Source organism: Oncorhynchus tshawytscha, linkage group LG16 (assembly GCF_018296145.1).
Source record: "Oncorhynchus tshawytscha isolate Ot180627B linkage group LG16, Otsh_v2.0, whole genome shotgun sequence".
NCBI classification, from domain to species: domain Eukaryota; kingdom Metazoa; phylum Chordata; class Actinopteri; order Salmoniformes; family Salmonidae; genus Oncorhynchus; species Oncorhynchus tshawytscha.
The window spans coordinates 46,853,329-46,873,832 of NC_056444.1; the positions used below are offsets into that span (position 1 = coordinate 46,853,329).

Here is a 20,504-nt window from a genome sequence, read left to right on the forward strand (position 1 = left end):
TTTGAAACCACACTATAATTGCTTTTATCAGTAGGACTCTATGTATCAGACTACCAGGAGTTTCATATCTTGAGATAGGCTATACAAGGGATATAGTAACCTGTCCCGATCACACCTGGACATATTTGTCCCTGTTATAAGGAGCATGCATAATTCACCTCATGATCAAATGCACTGACTGAGTTGTCTTTCACAATATGTGACTGAATAGTAGGTTGTTAGTATGTGAGTGGTGCTAAGACATAGGCTGACTACTGTATGTTGCTGGAATGCTGGTGAGATAAAGCAGAGGTCCTCATGTACATGAAAATATTTAGGCATAAATGGCCCCGGCAAAAAGCGGAACTCTGCATCTTTAAGATAAAGCGTCATCATAGACTCACATTTCGACTTTGTAAATGACGTCAACTGACTCCCAGCATGCACGCTGCAGCTCCAATTATTTGTAATGGCGGGTATTTCTGCATGTCATGTGAATGATATTTTTGGTGTGAATTAATTGAATCGTTCCTTTAGACGTTAGGGGAAAGTCTACTGTGTATTTTATCTAAGCTTTGTAGGTAACTTGAATTGAACGTGTACATTTAGGGGAAGAAGCGAAATGATCATAGTCATGCTGTCGCGGCGCACGGTTAGTGTAAGGAATTGAAACTAAGTAGCATATCAATGGTTCGAATATTTGCTGAAATGCATGGTTACAGTAGCAATGTTAGTTTAATCTAACGCGTACCGCTTGGTGATCACTCACTGTCGGAAATGTTAATTGAATATCAAAGAATGATACAATTATTGAACTGTATTAGGCATAACCTCTAACAATTTGAATTGTTTTTTTTTTTAAAATATTTTTTTTATTATAGTATATTCTATCTATCTGGCTGTCAGAAATGGCGGTTTTTGTGTTGAGCTCACTGTCAGTGTTTTTGTTATTGATATCAAGTTCAATTCACACCACGTGTGCCTCAAAGTTGAATATCCCCAAAGTTTTATTACCACTTGCCCGAAACACTAGAATAAACTTCACACTGGAGGCAACTGAAGGCTGTTACAGATGGTAAGTGAATATCTTTCAAAAGATGGGTACTTTTCCTAGAATATTACCCGCCATGGAAACGTGTTGCATGGTCCACGCATGTATCATCTTACATACTAGGTCATTACTATGCACTGTGGCATATAACTAAATATTACATCAGAATAATGCTTTTAGTTGATAGAAAGTTAATATCTTTATGGAAGAAATAGTTTTGGCTTGGGTATTATCTAACAGGCATGACCCTGTCTGGAAAGTACCGGTGATCATGCACATGGATATGAGCCCAGGCCCTGTCATATGCCCCCATAAACTGTCCAGTGTATGATAAAAAGAGTAGCAGCAGCATAATAAATGTAGATTGTGTGTGTAGAGTCAGTATACATGTGTGTGCACGTTAAGTGTGTTGGAGTGTGAGTGTGCATAGAGACGGTGCAAAATGAAATAAACTTTATGCTTTTCATTTTAGATCCTGTGCCTCATCAATCAGACATTTCCTGTCAAAACCTTTAATTTGATAGATAACAGCTCCCAACATATCCTTGGGCAAAATATAATCTCTCGTAGACCGACTACGTAAACAAATGGTACCGTAGATCTGTCGTCATACATTGGGAAATGTGAGATAAGGAGTAGCATTAGTTCCGGTGCTTTGGACAAATAATGATTTGGCATTAGCATCTTTTGAATTCAGTAACAAAATGTGACATTTGGCACAGATTTGCCTGTATTCGGATCCTTGCTCAATCAATCTCTATTCCTAACACTTATGGACCCAAAACGTAATCGAGCATCTGACCATTTACGCAAGACTTCAGTTCTGTGTTAACCGAGATTAGGCAAAATGTGAGTTATGAGACCGATTTTATATTCATCAGGTTATGCTGAATAGCACCCGGATGAAAGCAAAACACTTCCGTTTTTAATAAATAGGAGGTTATTTATCTATAAACTTAAATTGTCCCCAGAGAGTGTCTGAATACCTTTCGTACCTCCAGGTCTTCCACCAGACCAGAGGTGGCCAGCATCGAGGCTGTGGAAGTTGACGTCAGCAGACTGTGTTCCCAGAAAGCCGTCCTCCAGGCCCGCTCCACCCAGCCTTCCAGACTCACCAGCATCATACTGGCTGAGGATGTCGGTGAGTACAGTACCTGTTGGATGAAGAGAGAGAGAGGTGTCTTTATTGTGGCTAAGCTTTTGGTCAAACAGCCATGGAGGGCCTTCTCATCCAGCATAATACGAGACTAACGTGAACAGGTGAAATGGGCCTACCTGCTAATCCGGAAGTTCATGAGAGTAGTATTGAAATAGCATATTCTCACATAAGCTATTCTTGAGTCTCTCCATAGATGTGTTTCCATCCAATTGGTGACAGATTTTCATGTGAATATTCTCTGACTTGTTGCAGATAAGTCTGTGCTTGATGACATAGTGCACATAAAAACGAGTTTGCGGTTAAATTCCCAAAAAACATTTTTTTTTTTTACTAGTTAACCTTTTCACACGTATCAACGATGGGGTGTGATCATTCTACGCAGAATACGCTCAAACTGGTGTGATTGGAACTAGAGGTCAACAGAATAATCGGCATGGCCGATTTCAAGTTTTCATACCAATCAGTAATTTGCCTTTTTGGATGCCGATTACATTGCAATCCACGAGGAAACTGCGTGGCAGGCTTGACCACCTGTTACGCGAGTGCAGCGTCAAAAGAACCTTGTGGCTGCAAGGAGCCAAGGTAAGTTGCTAGCTAGCATTAAACTTATCTTATTAAAAAAAATCAATCTTCACAATCAGTAGTTAAATACACATGTTACTAGGTTAACTAGCTTGTCCTGCGTTGAATATAATCAATGTGGTGCCTGTTAATTTATCATCGAATCACAGCCTACTTCAACTTCGCCAAACGGGTGATGATTTAACAAAAGCACGTTCGCAAAAAAAGCAGATAAGCGAATAAAGCACAAACGTTTCACAAATGTACCTAACAATTAACGTAAATGCCTTTCTTAAAATCAATACACACAAATATATATTTTTTAAAGCTGAATATTTAGTTAAAATAAATTAATATTAGCAAACAATATTAACTAGGGAAATGGTCACTTCTCTTGCGTTCAGTGCAAACATAGTCGGGGTATATGCAACAGTTTGGGCCGCCTGGCTCGTTGCGAACTGTGTGAAGACTAATTAATTAGCCAATTATGACATAACATTGAAGGGTGTGCAATGTAACAGCAATATTTAGACTTAGGGTTGCCACCCGTTCGATAAAATATGGAACGGTTCCTTATTTCATGATAGTGTCCGGATTTGACTATATTAATGACCAAAGGCTTGTATTTCTGTGTTTATTATATTATAATTAAGTCTATGATTTGATAGAGCAGTCTGACTGAGCGGTGGTAGGCAGCAGCAGGCTCGTAAGCATTCATTCAAACAGCAGTTTACTGCGTTATGCCAGCAGCTCTTAGCAATGCTTGAAGCACAGCGCTGTTTGACTTCAAGCCTATCAACTCCCAAGATTAGCCTGGCAATACTAAAGTGCCTATAAGAACATCCAATAGTCAAAGGTATATGAAATACAAATAGTATAGAGAGAAATAGTTGACGTGTCATAATTCCTATAATAACTACACCCTAAAACTTTTTAACTGGGAATATTGAAGAACTGGGGATATTGAACCATCAGCTTTATATGTTCTCATGTTCTGAGCAAGGAAATTAAACGTTACGCTTTTTTTACATGGCACATATTGCACTTTTACTTCCTTCTCCAACACTGTTTTTGCATTATTTAAACCATATTGAACATGTTTCATTATTTATTTGAGACTAAATAGATTTTATTTATGTATTATATTAAGTTAATAAGTTTTCATTCAGTATTGTTGTAATTGTCATTATTACAAATACGAAGAATCGGCCGATTAATCGGTATCGGCGTTGAAAAATCATAATCGGTCAACCTCTAATTAGAACGCTTATTTAGAACATCCAGGTTCGATTTACTCAACAATCCACATTTGAGCTGGCCACACTTTTTTTCCATTTTTTTTCACAAACAGTTTATTTTTGGATGCAATGTTCAAACATTCACAGAAGTAGCTACAGCATAACACAATCATCCAAACTGGAAAATGTAGGCTACATTTGTTCTAGAGCTAACTGAGGAAAGATTGATGTAACACAAGCGGTCATATTTGTATAACTCTGACAGAAACTACAATATTAATTAGCTAATATCAATTACTCTTTATAATTAATCACATCACGAGTGAGCTCACCATTGATCGAAATAATTTAGTTACACACTTTCTAGAAATCGAAAGTAATCCAAGGAGGGGTAGTTTATGCATGCCGGCATGTTTTTTTCCCGCATCAACCAAAGATAGTAAGAGGAGACAAGATGAGTTGTCTGTTTTATAGTATGCATGTTGAAGAGGGTGTGTCGTCTACGATTATCACTTCCCTTCATTCACTTCCGGAAGTTTACCCGAAAGATGAGAACCATTCCTTCACCTCATTATAACATCTTTGGTCTGACAGAATGCATTGTATAATGTCAACAAACAAATAACTTAGCATTAGCTCATTATTATCAGTACAACCTTCAAAGAAGTATTTTACACACATCATAGGTGTACATTACAATCTATGCAATAATCGGAATGCATTTTGTCACCAGAACTTGAAAATGAGAATAAAACTGTAAATACATTATGCGCCATACTTACGTGCAGACTGTATGCACCTACAGTAGAAACGACAACACAATATGCAGAAAATAAGGAACTTACTTTGATTGGAACTCACACATGTCCAAAGTTATTATTTGTAAGGAAAACAACAAGGAAGGCAATGTTAGCGCCAGCCAGAAAATGTTCAAATTTGCGCAAGACTGCTCAAATATCTGCATACTTGATCTGCGCAAACATTAGTGAAGTGCGTGAAGAGAGAAGTTTGTCAGGCCCAGTAAAGCCTCAAACATAAATTGTCCGTAACGCTAAAATGGGCTACTTCTATGTGAATTAATGAGGAGGTGGAACACACCTCAATTCAAACTGTTAGAAAATACAACTTAATTACAACAATTTTAAATTGACAAGTTCAAATATAACCTATAGATAATTAGCAGGCAGCTCGTGTTAACTGTTCTGTTGCATAATAATCACATTTTGGAGCAGTAAGTGCATTCTGACATTGTGTGCATAAAACAACTCACGCTGGGGCGACCGTTAGAGATATTTGGAACTTGGCCTACCATGTGGCACAGTAGTCTAAGGCACTGCATCACAGTGCTAGCTGTGCCACTAGAGATTCTGGGTTAGAGTCCAAGCTCTGTTGTAGCCAGCTACGACCAGGGGACCCTTGGAGCGGCGCACAATTGGCCCAGCATCGTCCGGGTTAGAGGAAGGCTTGGTCGACAGGAATGTCCTTGTCCCATTGCTCACTAGCAACTCTTGTGGCGGGCCGGGCGCAGTGCACACTGTCACGGTCACCAGGTGTAGGGCGTTTCAAGAAAGGGCATTGGGTCAAGAAGCATTGCAGCTTGGTTAGGTTGTGTTTCAGAGGACGCACGGCTCTCGACCTTCGCCTCTCCCGAGTCCGTACGGGAGTTGCAGCGATGAGACAAGACTGTAACTACCAATTGGAAACCACAAAATTTGGGAGAAAAAAAATAGAATAGAGATATCTGGAACTCGTGTATGAAAAGGTTAAATGGGTTTTCATCGCATTTTCAACTCGACCGACGGTTTGCGTTATATAGCGAATGTGTCCTCTCTGGTATTGGCATGTGCGCTCAAGCCAACTGCTCACAGATACAGTGCGGGTATAGCCTACATGATGAAATGATTATGGACAAAAGAGCGAGATTATAAAACTGTGTCAAATGGCAGCCAAGCATCGATCATCATGTCACCAGAATAACACCCTCGATATTTATTGGAAAGAAGCATCAAGCTCATCACCTTGAACTTTCACCACCTTGTGAAGTACATCATTATTTATTCAATCTGTAATCTAATAAACTGCATCAATTCCCTTGTCATAGGGGGAAGAGCACACGTGTCATCATGTGACTCGTTTACTTCGATATAATGGTTATTATATCAATATTTTAGCACGAAAGCATTTCAACTGCCATTTCTCGCATAATTCCTTTTACACAGATGAAAAGATCCCACCATGTCTAGCATATTTTTTGTTGTTGTTAACATTTGGAAAGTTTACCGACAAATTTGCTGTTTCCATTAGGTCTGTCTTGACATTTTGTATCCGACATGTGCTTTACTTGTATGAAAAGGTTGTATGGAAACTTGGTTCAAGGTAAGGACTTGTTATACTTCAGTCCATGGATGTTGAGGTGATTTAGCCTATAGGCCATCGCCAGATAATCTACTCAGTGTATTGCTTAAATCGGCCCTATGAACTACAGTACCAGTCAAAAGTTTGGACACCTACTCATTCAAGGGTTTTTCTTTATTTGGACTATTTTGTACATTGTAGAATAATAATGAAGACTTAAACTATGAAATAACACATGGAATCATGTAGTAACCAAAATAAGTGATAAACAAATCTAAATACATGTTAGATTCTTCAAATAGCAACCCTTGCCTTGATGAAAGCTTTGTGCACTCTTTGCATTATCTCAACTAGCTTCATGAGGAATGCTTTTCCAACAGTCTTGAAGGAGTTCCCACATATGCTGAGCACTTGTTGGCTGCTTTCTCTTCACTCTGCTGTCCAACTCATCCCAAACCATCTCAATTGGGTTGAGGTCAAGTGATTGTGAACGCCAGGGGCTTCTGATGTAGGACCCCATCGCTCTCCTTGCTCAAATAGCCCTTACACAGCGTGGAGGTGTGGTTTGGGTTATTGTCCTGTTGAAAAACAAATGATAGTCCCACTCAGCGTAAACCAGATGGGATGGCATATCGCTGCAGAACGTTGTGGTAGCCATGCTCGTTAAGTGTTCCTTGAATTCTAAATAAATCACAGACACTGTCACCAGCAAAGTAAATCACACCACCTCCTCCATGCTACACAGTGGGAACCACACATACGGAGATCATCCGTTCACCTACTCGGCGTCTCACAAAGACACGGCGGTTAGAACCAAAAATCTCAAATTTGTAATCATCAGACCAAAGGACAGATTTCCATCGGTCTAATGTCCATTACTCGTGTTTCTTGGCTCAAGCAAGTCTCTTCTTATTATTGGTGTCCTTTAGTAGTGGTTTCTTTGCATTCAACCATGAACGCCTGATTTATGCAGTCTCTGAACAGTTGATATTGAGATGTCTGTTACTTGAGCTCTGTGAAGAATTTATTTGGGCTGCAATCTGAGGTGCATTTAACTCTAATGAACAGTTTCATCTTAGCGCTTGATGGTTTTTGCGACTGCACTTAAAGAAACGTTCTGTTCTTTAAATTTTCTGCATTAACTGACCATGTCTTAAAGCAATGATGGATTGTTGTTTCTCTTTGCTTATTTGAGCTGTTCTTGCTATAATATGGACTTGGTCTTTTAACAAATAGGGCTGTCTTCTGAACCATCCCTACCTTGTCACAACACAACTGATTGGCTCAAAGGAGAAGGAAGAATGAAAGAAATTCCACAAATGAACTTTTAACATACCAGGTGAATACCTCATGACTGGTTGAGAGACTGCCAACAGTGTGCAAGTCTGTCATCAAGGCAAAGGGTGGCTACTTTGAAGAGTAAAATATATTTGGATTTGTTTAACACTTTTTTTTGGTTACAACATGATTCCACATGTGTTATTTCATAGTTTCGATATCTTCACTATTATTCTACAATGTAGAAAATAGTAAAAAATAAAGATAAAACCCTTCAATGAGTAGGTGTGTCCAAACTTTTCACTGGTATTGTATATGTTGAAACATTTCCCTTTTTATTAGCTTAATCCGGTTTGTAAGTGCCTTGGCTAGATGTAAAAAGTGCATCCCTGTGGGGCTCAGTAAAAGGAATGAAAACTGCTGCTTTACCACATCGTGCAATTGTACTGCAAGCCAGATGTTTACTCCAGCGCTATTGGCTTGTCATGGGGCAGTCATTCGTGATACAGACTGTAATTAGAGGTGCCTAACTCATAGGCCCTTTCAGATGCCTTTCTTATAAACTTCTTTAACAACAATCATGTTGAAACTGTACAGAACGGTGCAGTAATACTGAATGTAGCCCATAGCTAATCACAGCAGGACCTCTGAGATGTTTCCTTTCTTGAGTTGAATACACCTCGTACCATATCACTCATTGCTAAGGTTTGGTGCGTTTGATGATAACTGGCTGCATTACCTGTGTGTGTGGCTGTCCCCTTCTCCTGTACTCAGTAACGGGACAGGTACTGCGCTGTGATGCCATCGTGGACATCATCAGTGAGATCCAGATAGTGTCCACCACCAGAGAGCTGCACCTGGAGGACTCACCACTGGAACTGAAGATCCACGCACTGGACTCTGAGGGTGAGGAGTGTTCAAGGATACACTGTTATGCGTTATTGGACAGCTTGTAGCATTGGTTCTCTCTTGCTCAGAGAGATTTACGTCACGGTATGCTGTCATCACAACACTTGACATTAAGTTGCTCTATACCTACCTCTGTATTAACAGTGTACTTACTCTAGTAACATTGTATCACCATTGTTGCAACAAAGTCCTGATATTCCACTTGTGTGAACTTTTTACAATGTAATTGCTCTGCAACATGTTAATGCAATGTTCTTAGTAGAGTAATTAGAGCTTTACTACAGATATAAGAACAACTTAAAAGTGCTATCCGCTTCAGTTTAACGCATCGAGAGATCCACAGTATTGTTGTGTGGACTAGCCAGTGTAATGACTTTTCCAGTAGTGATGATTGTGATCCCCCATGGCAGGCCTTCCCTGTCCTCAGGCAGTGGTTAAATGTCTCTTTGTTCTGTCTCACTGGTTCCATTTGGGCCAGGCACAGACAAACTCTGTTAAATGAGCTGGAGCCACAACCTGATTCCGTTTGATGACGGCCCCTAAGGCGCGCTGCATTTTGTTGTTTGTTTTAGCCTTTATGTGTACTACTCTCAGATCTATCAAATGGAATAGCTGAAATGCCGTGTTGAAAGAGGATTATTGGTGTTTGGGCTTATAGGACTGCAACCTTTAGGGACTAGTCAAAGTGGTGTGCTGTATTTGCCGTCTTGTCCACGGGGATTTAAGTCCTTTCAACACAAATTCACAGGACAATGTTTTGCCTGTAGCAGTGTAAAATATATTTGAAAGTTGAAACTTAAATTGCACAATGTACGTTAAATCTAATCCCAAGCAATGGGTGCATGTACTTGGCCGCGTCTCTCGACCCCAAATTGTCGATTGTGCAGGAAACACCTTCAGCACTCTAGCAAGCCTGGTGTTTGACTGGACCATTGTGAAAGATGCAGACATGGATGGATTCCTTGACTCCTACAACTCATTAAGGTGCGTTTCAAATCAAATCAAAGGTTTCCATGCACTCAATCATGGAGAAAACAACCTGTCTGTGAGTGTGAATGTAAAGTAGATGGTCAACAACATCATTATAACAACTGGTTTAAGGATGGCAATTCAATGCAAATTCAATCTTACCTGTGGCTTATCAAGTTATTTAAATACATTTGGTTATGATTTGCCTTTTGCCAGAATTGACCTCAAAACCTGAGGCCTATCCTATACTGAAGTAATCTTATCACAAGTCTAATATATTATCCTCTGTATGTAGAGGTTAATTGTAAGATGTCCATTTGTCACTGTCGATAATAGGCATGTAATGTGTTTTCCAATCCCTTTCCCTCCCTCAAGGGTTCTTAAATTCTCTGAGTCTACGTACACCCCCCCTGGCTACATCTCTGAGATGGAGAGAGTGGGGAAACAGGGAGATATCATCTTGGTGTCAGGACTGAAAACGGGCCACGCTAAGCTCAAGGCCAAAATCCAAGAATCTCTCTATAAGGTTTAAAAATGTCCTGAATTTCTTACCTTGTTTTTTTGAAGTAGACTGTATCATACTGTATAGTTAATAATTAAATACTGGCTCAAGGACCTCAAATCAGAAGTATTTTTTTTGTAGAAGCGAGGAAAGGGAACACCAGAGGGGTATAAAAACTTGAGCTTAGTTGAAGTAGTTTCCTACTATCGTCTCGGCTCGTGGCAGGCAGCAGCCCTCCGGGGGCACTGACGGCTATAAATAACAATCTGACTTGCGTAAAAGTGATGTCTCCTCTCCAGTCTTATCTGTGATGTCACAGCTAGTAGAGCCTGTCTAACCCGTCTGAAATGAGACTCCACAGTCATAGGGTAGGCGTAATATTCGATTACACAGAGCGATTACAGTACCACTGAAGGGTGTATTTACAACAGTCAATTATATTCCAAAAATGTAAAGTAGTTTTTTGTGATGATATGAAATATGATTACCAAGTTGACACAATTAGATTAATGACATGCCTTGGAGTGTTGGGAGCTATTGCTAGCGTGTGAATCATACTGTAACCGATTTGGTCTGGTTTCTCAGCATGTCAAACGGCATGTGTAGTTTGCTGTGCCGTAACTACGGTATCTACCCTTCACACAGGATGTGGGTGCAGCAGAGGTGAAACTGCTGATTCTGGAGAACATCCTACTGAGCCCTGCACATGATGTCTACCTGCTGGTGGGCACATCCATCCAATACAAGGTCCAGAAGATTAGACAGGGAAAGATCACAGGTAGGTCTGAATTTGAATCAAGTAAATGAACAATAAATTCCGTATTGAATCACGTGTGCCAAGAATGGTTAGATGGTATTCATATCACAGCTCAGGGTGGCATGTTACACGTTTATGAAGTAAATAATGGCGATAATATGATAAAGAACTAACCCAGGTTAGTTCTGTTGTGTTCCAGAGTTATCCATGCCCTGTGACCAGTATGAGCTGCACCTCCAGAACAGTTTGGCTGGGCCTGATGGAAACCAAGAGCTGGCTGTGGCTAGTCTGTACCAGAGCACCTCCACGGTCAATGGCCTGCATCTGGGACATATCAACGTGGTGCTGGACCATAAGAGTATCCTTTAAGGCATATCACACTTTACATGATCTTGATTAGTTTTGGACTCCTCTACTGTGCTATGACATTATTTGGGAACTATGCAGCAACATTTAGGCCTGTGGCAGTCATGAAATTTTGTCAGCCGGTGATTGTCATACAAATAACTGCCTGTCTCATGATAATCGGCCATTAACATAAACATGTTTAGCGTCTCCGGCTTCCACGCATAGCCTACAAGCCATTGATGTGAACCTTTGGAACATAATCTAATAAATCCATTTAATATAGACTACACCATCACAATAAACCCATTATTTAAGTCAGGTCTAAAGAAACATCATATGAAGAAAATGTAGCCTATTTCAGAAGAACAGAATTGCATATTCTGAGTCATCCTTATGTTAAGTCCTGATCTGGCTATGTCATATGGCTGTGGGCTACACTAGTTAATTTAGAAGACAATATTTGCTTAATTCCAGTGGTGTTATTTTATTTTATAGTAGGAACAATACAATTGAACATAGCTGAATAAAATAGAAAGGATATTTTCCCCTAATGATTTCTGAGGGAGTGTGCACATGCAGCTATTCTGTGTTGAGCTGTTAAACAAAGAAACAGGTACTCCTATATGCTTAATTTAGTTATTTATGCAACTTTAGTTGAGATAGAAACGTTAGGCTATATGTTTTGATTTCTAATACATCAGTCGCTGCATGATGCGACTGATGCTGATTTGAAAAAAGTTCCATGAAAGATGAGCCCTTAATTTTTTTATATGCCAGGTACACTACACTGGTTGTAAAGCGGATGAATGTGCTTAATTTGAAGAATTGAGCAATAAATATAGCCGCATGAGAAAGCTGGGATCCTGTTTTAAATAGTGGCCAGTCAAAACTGTTTTCATACATGATTGCGCAATGACGGGCTTATAAGAGCACGTTTCACTAGGCTTTGTAGGCTATGGGCTCTCAAACCGTGTTCCAGGGGTCTTGGGCCTATAGGCATTGTGATTACAAACCTTTTCAAAACATGTAGGCCTATGGGCTCGGCTACATGGTGCATGGGACTGATTTGGAAAAAGTGACAAAAGTATCTTCGACTGCACACACTGGCCATCGTTCACAAGTGATATTGTCATCCATCAGACAATTCTCAAATGTAATCTCGTCTTTAAATTGACCAAATAATATGTGTGATATTAGTTTAGATTTAGAATGTGCCATTATCATGCATGCACCTGTCATATACACTAGCATTTGCATTGATGTCAGAGTGATTAGAGGGACAATAAAAGGCAGAGTACTGACCATTAGCAAGTTAGGCTACTAATGACCATCAGTGGCATCAGAGCACAGTTTTGGAGAAGCCTAGTTACTGTGACTCAACGGTCATGTGGAATTTGACTGCGGTCATGATTTGTGACTGCCGGTGTGTCGTTAATACGGTCACCGTAACAGCCCTAATCATGTCACAACACTTGTCCCATCAACAGGGTTGCGTAATGGTTATTGTAATGACATGCAATGGTGTGTAACATGAATGGTGCACTGTGTAGGAAGGGAGTAATGGTGAAGTTTAGTGTTCCATTCTATCTTATAATCTGTATGGTTTGAGCCCTGAATACTGATTGGCTGACAGCTGTGGTATATCAGACCGTATACCACAGGTATGATTAAACATGTATTTTTACTGTTCTAATTACTTTGGTAACCAGTTTATAATAGCAATAAGGCACCTCATGGGTTTGTGGTATATGGCCAATATACCACAGCTAAGGGCTGTATCCAGGCACTCTGCATCGCGTCTTGCCCATGAACAGCCCATAGCCGTGATGTATTGGCCATATACCACACCCCCTTGGGCCTAAATATATCCTCCTCAGTGGATTGCAGTGCTTTATTTGTATATATTTATTTATTTATTTATTTTACCTTTATTTAACCAGGTAGGCAAGTTGAGAACAAGTTCTCATTTACAATTGCGACCTGGCCAAGATAAAGCAAAGCAGTTCGACAGATACAACGACACAGAGTTACACATGGAGTAAAACAAACATACAGTCAATAATACAGTATAAACAAGTCTATATACAATGTGAGCAAATGAGGTGAGAAGGGAGGTAAAGGCAAAAAAGGCCATGGTGGCAAAGTAAATACAATATAGCAAGTAAAACACTGGAATGGTAGTTTTGCAATGGAAGAATGTGCAAAGTAGAAATAAAAATAATGGGGTGCAAAGGAGCAAAATAAATAAATAAATAAATAAATAAAAATTAAATACAGTTGGGAAAGAGGTAGTTGTTTGGGCTAAATTATAGGTGGGCTATGTACAGGTGCAGTAATCTGTGAGCTGCTCTGACAGTTGGTGCTTAAAGCTAGTGAGGGAGATAAGTGTTTCCAGTTTCAGAGATTTTTGTAGTTCGTTCCAGTCATTGGCAGCAGAGAACTGGAAGGAGAGGCGGCCAAAGAAAGAATTGGTTTTGGGGGTGACTAGAGAGATATACCTGCTGGAGCGTGTGCTTCAGGTGGGAGATGCTATGGTGACCAGCGAGCTGAGATAAGGGGGGACTTTACCTAGCAGGGTCTTGTAGATGACATGGAGCCAGTGGGTTTGGCGACGAGTATGAAGCGAGGGCCAGCCAACGAGAGCGTACAGGTCGCAATGGTGGGTAGTATATGGGGCTTTGGTGATAAAACGGATTGCACTGTGATAGACTGCATCCAATTTGTTGAGTAGGGTATTGGAGGCTATTTTGTAAATGACATCGCCAAAGTCGAGGACTGGTAGGATGGTCAGTTTTACAAGGGTATGTTTGGCAGCATGAGTGAAGGATGCTTTGTTGCGAAATAGGAAGCCAATTCTAGATTTAACTTTGGATTGGAGATGTTTGATATGGGTCTGGAAGGAGAGTTTACAGTCTAACCAGACACCTAAGTATTTGTAGTTGTCCACGTATTCTAAGTCAGAGCTGTCCAGAGTAGTGATGTTGGACAGGCTGGTAGGTGCAGGTAGCGATCGGTTGAAGAGCATGCATTTAGTTTTACTTGTATTTAAGAGCAATTGGAGGCCACGGAAGGAGAGTTGTATGGCATTGAAGCTTGCCTGGAGGGTTGTTAACACAGTGTCCAAAGAAGGGCCGGAAGTATACAGAATGGTGTCGTCTGCGTAGAGGTGGATCAGGGACTCACCATATATAGAGGAGGTGAGTGTGCCTAGTGGAGCAGAGACGGGCAGTAATATAACAGGACTTGACAGACTGACGAGCTAAAGCTCTACTTAAGACCCTACCCCAGCGAGTTGTATTGTGCACTTGACAAACACAAGACATGAACCGTGTTGTCAGTATAACTAAAAACGGTCCCAGAATGCCACTCTTTGTGTACCTAACGTTGTTGTCCTTAATAACAATTGCTCAGGCCTTCGCATGCAAGGGGTGTCTCGCCTGCCCAACGGGACTCTGTATGTGGTGGAACCAGGATACTTGGGTATGTCTGCATGCTTTCATCCTTGTGTATTAGCGATTTAATTTTAAAGTAAACCATTCCAGTTCAAATTTGAACTCGTATTGTCTTTTTCTCCCAGGATTTAAGATTAATCCTGGAGAGAGCTGGGTCCTGGAAACAGGACGAGTGTATAATATCCTCATTGAAGTGTTTGACAAGTCAAGCAATAGGATTTACCTATCTGATGTAAGTAAGCTCTGCCTAAGTTGTCTTAATTCTATACCGTTATTGATTGATCTGTTTGTTAAATCTGTAAAACTGTCACTCTTCTCACTCTTATAAAATGGAAAACCTAATTTATTGTCAGTATAATTCTGCATCTTCCTCTTGATGTTTAATCAACTGCAGACTGAAATACAGCTGGGAGACATAAAAATACTGGAAAGGAAGATTTAGGACATTTTTGGCCTTCATCATTTGTCCTATTTGATGGTTGTTTTTTTCCACACTTTAAAACAGTTCTTCTCTGTCTTATTTCCTTCTGTATTTTTAAGTGCTACTCTCTTGATTGTTTCTGTCTGCAGAACATTCGGATCGAAGCTGCCTTCCCAGAGGAGTACTTTGAGATTCTGGAATCCTCCCTGAATGGGTCCTACCACCGTGTCAAGGCTTTGAAAAACGGGCTAACACTAATTGAAGCTGTGCTCAAATCTGTGGTGGATCAAGTGAGTTTTGGCATAACCTTGAATTAGTTTCTTTGCAGATATTTTGAGTGTGTTATCTTATATCCAACTGTGGGAGATCATTATAATTAGTTAGAAATAGCTTGGTTATGTCTTAAGTTAACAAGGTTGTTGTTTTTCTGTTCTAGAATGGAAGAGTCCATGAGCTGGCCAACACAGTCCATAATGAACAGGATGTAGAAATGTACAATCCCATAGTCCTCAGTCCCAGTATCCTCACGTTTCCATGGCAGCCTAAGGTTGGAGCCTACCAGTACACAATACAGGTAGTTGTTAATTTTTAATACAAGCCAGTCTAGAATCATTCAGTATATGTTCACTGATACCCTTCTTTTGGAACCCATGTTGCTGAAGATTCTCTCAAGTCAGCCACTAGACTTGCATCAAGTTGTGTGTTTATGAATATATTTAGTAGGGTTGACCCCCATGTAGTCGACTGGTCTATTGTTTGGTCGATAGGCTGTTGGTCAACAGAGATTTCTTTAGTCAAGCAGTTGCAAAAAATTATAATAATTGAATGGTGTACCTGTCTGATTCGCAGCAGTCTGAGCGGACTAATCCATTGTGGAGGCCGTGGGGATGGCACAGTCCATCACTGACATGTGCTACTAAAATTGTATGTGGTTATATTACGTAAGAACAATGGTACAACACCAATACAAATTATGTTCGTTTTTTTTAACCAATGCGCTTCAGTTTTGGATAGCGGTTGCTATCTGCGGCTCTGAAACATCAGTGCTCTATTGAATTGGCATCTTTTGTTAGACCATGTTGCTCTGTGCATAATAGCACATTTAACCAGCAAATTGGTGTTGAGAACAATGTGGCCGAGGCAGCAGCAGCATTAGGAGATGAGAAAACAGCACTAAGAAAAGTGAGGCGAGAGGAAACATCAATCAATCATTCAACATCCTAACTGGCTTTATAGATCATCCATATATGTATGCAGAAGTAAGACATATCCTGCTTCTGTTTGAGTATTTAAGACCTACTGATTCCGTGAGCACCAAACCTAACGCAACCACATGTCGGATAAACTAATTTACAAATTCGGCTGTTTTTAATATTTGCTATACTGTAATAAAGGCTTTATACATTTTTTCTTAGAACAGCCTCTCTGGTATTTATTTATTTAGTGATTACATTGTTCCAAATTGTCAGGAAAAAATGTATTTCTAATAATAACCCTCCTTTTTCTTGATCTCGTTGATGTTAATAATATAAGTAATGTTGTTATCATTAGTAAGCTTTGCATAACCACTCTAGAGTTGTATGCCAAAGAGCGCATCCTGTTTAGTCTTAATACCGTAACTTAGTTAATAAGCCTATATTTCAATAGTTATAAACAGTACCAGTCAAAAGTTTGGACACACCTACTCATTATTACTTTTATTTTTTTAAAACTATTTTCTACATTGTAGAATATTAGTGAAGACATCACAACTATGAAATAACACATATGGAATCATGTAGTAACCAATAAAGTGTTAAACAAATCAAAATATTTGAGATTCTTAAAAGTAGCCACCCTTTGCCTTGATGACAGCTTTGCATACTCTTGGCATTCTCTTAACCAGCTTCATGAGTTAGTCACCTGGAATGCATTTCAGTTAACTTCTTATGGCTGCAGGGGCAGCATTGAGTAGCTTGGATGAAAAGGTGCCCATTGTAAACGACCAGCTCCTCAGTCTCAGTTGCTAATATATGCATATTATTATTAGTATTGGATAGAAAACACTCTAAAGTTTCCAAAACTGTCAAAATATTGTCTGTGAGTATAACATAACTGATATTGCAGGCGAAACCCTGAGGAAAATCAAAACAGGAAGTGGCTTCTATTTTGAGAACTGCATATTCCATAGCCTCTCTTTGCTCCATTTAAAGGGATATCAACCAGATTCCTTTGCCTATCGCTTCCTCAAGGTGTCAACAGTCTTCAGACATAGTTTCAGGCTTTTATTTTGAAAAACGAGCCAGAAAGATGACATCGCGTCAAGTGGTCTCGTGAGTTTTGCTCGGGTAACAGAGTTTGGACAGCCATTGCTTTTCCCTCTCCTACTGATAGACATTTGCAGTTGATATACACTGCTCAAAAAAATAAAGGGAACACTTAAACAACACAATGTAACTCCAAGTCAATCACACTTCTGTGAAATCAAACTGTCCACTTAGGAAGCAACACTGATTGACAATACATTTCACATGCTGTTGTGCAAATGGAATAGACAACAGGTGGAAATTATAAGCATTTAACAAGACACCCCCAATAAAAGAGTTGTTCTGCAGGTGGGGACCACAGACCACTTCTCAGTTCCTATGTTTCCTGGCTGATGTTTTAGTCACTTTTGAATGCTGACGGTGCTTTCACTCTAGTGGTAGCATGAGACGGAGTCTACAACCCACACAAGTGGCTCAGGTAGTGCAGCTCATCCAGGATGGCACATCAATGCGAGATGTGGCAAGAAGGTTTGCTGTGTCCGTCAGCGTAGTGTCCAGAGCATGGAGGCGCTACCAGGAGACAGGGCAGTACATCAGGAGACGTGGAGGAGGCCGTAAGAGGGCAACAACCCAGCAGCAGGACCGCTACCTCCGCATTTGTGCAAGGAGGAACAGGAGGAGCACTGCCAGAGCCCTGCAAAATGACCTCCGGCAGGCCACAAATGTGCATGTGTGTGTTTCTGACCGTTTGAGCAGACTCCATGAGGGTGGTATGAGGGCCTGACGTCCACAGGTGGGGGTTGTGCTTACAGCCCAACACCGTGCAGGACGTTTGGCATTTGCCAGAGAACACCAAGATTGGCAAATTCGCCACTGGCGCCCTGTGCTCTTCACAGATGTGCTCAGTGAGAACCTGCTTTCATGTGACAGACGTGACAGTCTGGAGATGCCGTGGAGAACGTTCTGCTGCCTGCAACATCCTCCAGCATGACCGGTTTGGCGGTGGGTCAGTCATGGTGTGGCATTTCTTTGGGGGGGGGCCGCACAGCCCTCCATGTGCTCGCCAGAGGTAGCCTGACTGCCATTAGGTACCGAGATACGATCCTCAGACCCATAGTGAGACCATATGCTGGTGCGGTTGGTCCTGGGTTCCTCCTAATGCAAAACAATGCTAGACCTCATGTGGCTGGAGTGTGTCAGCAGTTCCTGCAAGAGGAAGGCATTGATGCTATGGACTGGTCCGCCTGTTCCCCAGACCTGAATCCAATTGAGCACATCTGGGACATCATGTCTCGCTCCATCTACCAATGCCACGTTACACCACAGACTGTCCAGGAGTTGGCGGATGCTTTAGTCCAGGTCTGGGAGGAGATCCCTCAGGAGACCATCCGCCACCTCATCAGGAGCATGCCCAGGCATTGTAGGGAGGTCATACAGGCACGTGGAGGCCACACACACCACTGAGCCTCATTTTGACTTGTTTTAAGGACATTACATCAAAGTTGGATCAGCCTGTAGTGTGGTTTTCCACTTTAATTTTGAGTGTGACTCCAAATCCAGACCTCCATGGGTTGATAAATTTTTGTGTGATTTTGTTGTCAACACATTCAACTATGTAAAGAAAAGTATTTAATAAGAATATGTAATTCATTCAGATCTAGGATGTGTTTTTTTAGTGTTCCCTTTATTTTTTTGAGCAGTGTATTATCGATTATATATTTTAAAAACAACCTGAGGATTGATTATAAAAAATGTTTGACATGTTTCTGTGGACATTACGGAAACTATTTGTAATTTGTCTGCGTTGTCGTGACTGCTCTTTCCTGTGGATTTCTGAACATAACGCACCAAACAAACGGAGGAATTTTGGATATAAAAATAAACTTTATCGAACAAAAGGAACATTTGTTGTGTAACTGGGAGTCTCGTGAGTGAAGATCATCAAAGGTAAACGATTAATTTGATTGCTTTTCTGATTTTCGTGACCAAGCTACATGGCCCCATTTGGTAAAAGACCAAGTCCATATTATGGCAAGAAGAGCTCAAATAAGCAGAGACATGACACTCCATTACTTTAAGACATGAAGGTCAGTCAATCTGGAACATTTCAAGAACTTGGAAAGTTTCTTCAAGTGCGGTCAGAGAAATCATATTGTAATCTGACAGCACACACAATATGTATACCTTCTTTTTCTTCATCTCCAGTTTTATCCACAACTAGTCAAATGTTTTCCAAACATCTGACTTCTCCTTTACCTCGAGCAACCAGTGAAGTTCTCCTATTGGTCACGTGCATATGATGCATACATGAGGGAATAGGGGGAATAGGGAATGTTTTTCCAAAATAAATGAGGGATTTCAGTAACAGAACTTTTCAGTCAGAAATGGCTGTTATTGCAGTGCTTTCGGGAAAGTATTCAGAGCCTTTGACTTTTTTCCAGATTTTTTTAAACGTTACAGCCTTATTCTAAAATGTATTGTTTTCCCCCCCTCATCTACACGCAATACCCCATAATGACAAAGCAAAAACTTAGAGATAAAAAAAACGGAAATGTCACATTTACATAAGTATTCAGACCCTTTACTCAGTACTTTGTTGACGGACCTTTGGCAGCAATTACAGTCTCGAGTCCTCTTGGGTATGATGCTACAAACTTGGCACACCTGTATTTAGGGAGTTTCTCCCATCCTCTCAAGCTCTGTCAGGTTAGATGGGGAGTGTCGCTGCACAGCTATTTAAGTTTCTCCAGAGATGTTCAAGTCTGGGCCACTAGATCATTCGGAGACTTGTCCCAAAGCAAGTCCTGCATTGTCTTGGCTGTGTGTTTAGGGTCGTTGTCCTGTTGGAAGCTTGAACCTTTTCCCCAGTCTGAAGCCCTGAGCGCTCTGTAGCAGGTTTTCATCAAGGATATCTCTACTTTCCTCCGTTCATCTTTCCCTCAATCCTGATTAGTCTCCCATTCCTTGCCGCTGAAAAACAACCCCACAGCATGATGCTGCCACTACCCCGTTTCATCGTAGGGATGGTGGCAGGTTAACCTTCAGACATGACGCTTGGCATTCAGGCCAAAGAGTTCAATCTTGATTTCATCAGCCCAGAGAATCTTTAGGTGCCTTTTGGCAAACTTTTACTGAGGAGTGTCTACCGTCTGCACACACTACCATAAAGGCCTGATTGATGGAGTGCTGCAGAGATGGTTGTCCTTCTGGAAGGTTCTCCTATCTCAACAGAGGAACTCTGGAACTCTGTCAGAGTGACCATCGGGTTCTTGGTCACCT

General features: G+C 40.7%; 1 protein-coding gene across 1 annotated transcript in view; it reads left to right on the top strand.

Annotated features, from left to right (window-relative positions):
- The first annotated feature begins 409 nt into the window (after window positions 1–409).
- Window positions 410–20,504, top strand: part of nup210 (nucleoporin 210) — a 59,837-nt gene continuing 39,742 nt past the window's right edge. The window contains exons 1-11 of the mRNA XM_024375130.2: window positions 410–1,054; window positions 2,032–2,171; window positions 8,396–8,527; window positions 9,418–9,514; window positions 9,875–10,025; window positions 10,647–10,779; window positions 10,958–11,116; window positions 14,518–14,586; window positions 14,684–14,790; window positions 15,129–15,269; window positions 15,416–15,553. Coding sequence (XP_024230898.1) covers window positions 888–1,054; window positions 2,032–2,171; window positions 8,396–8,527; window positions 9,418–9,514; window positions 9,875–10,025; window positions 10,647–10,779; window positions 10,958–11,116; window positions 14,518–14,586; window positions 14,684–14,790; window positions 15,129–15,269; window positions 15,416–15,553 — 1,434 coding nt within the window. The 5' untranslated portion in view covers window positions 410–887. The remainder of the gene's footprint in view (window positions 1,055–2,031; window positions 2,172–8,395; window positions 8,528–9,417; window positions 9,515–9,874; window positions 10,026–10,646; window positions 10,780–10,957; window positions 11,117–14,517; window positions 14,587–14,683; window positions 14,791–15,128; window positions 15,270–15,415; window positions 15,554–20,504) is intronic.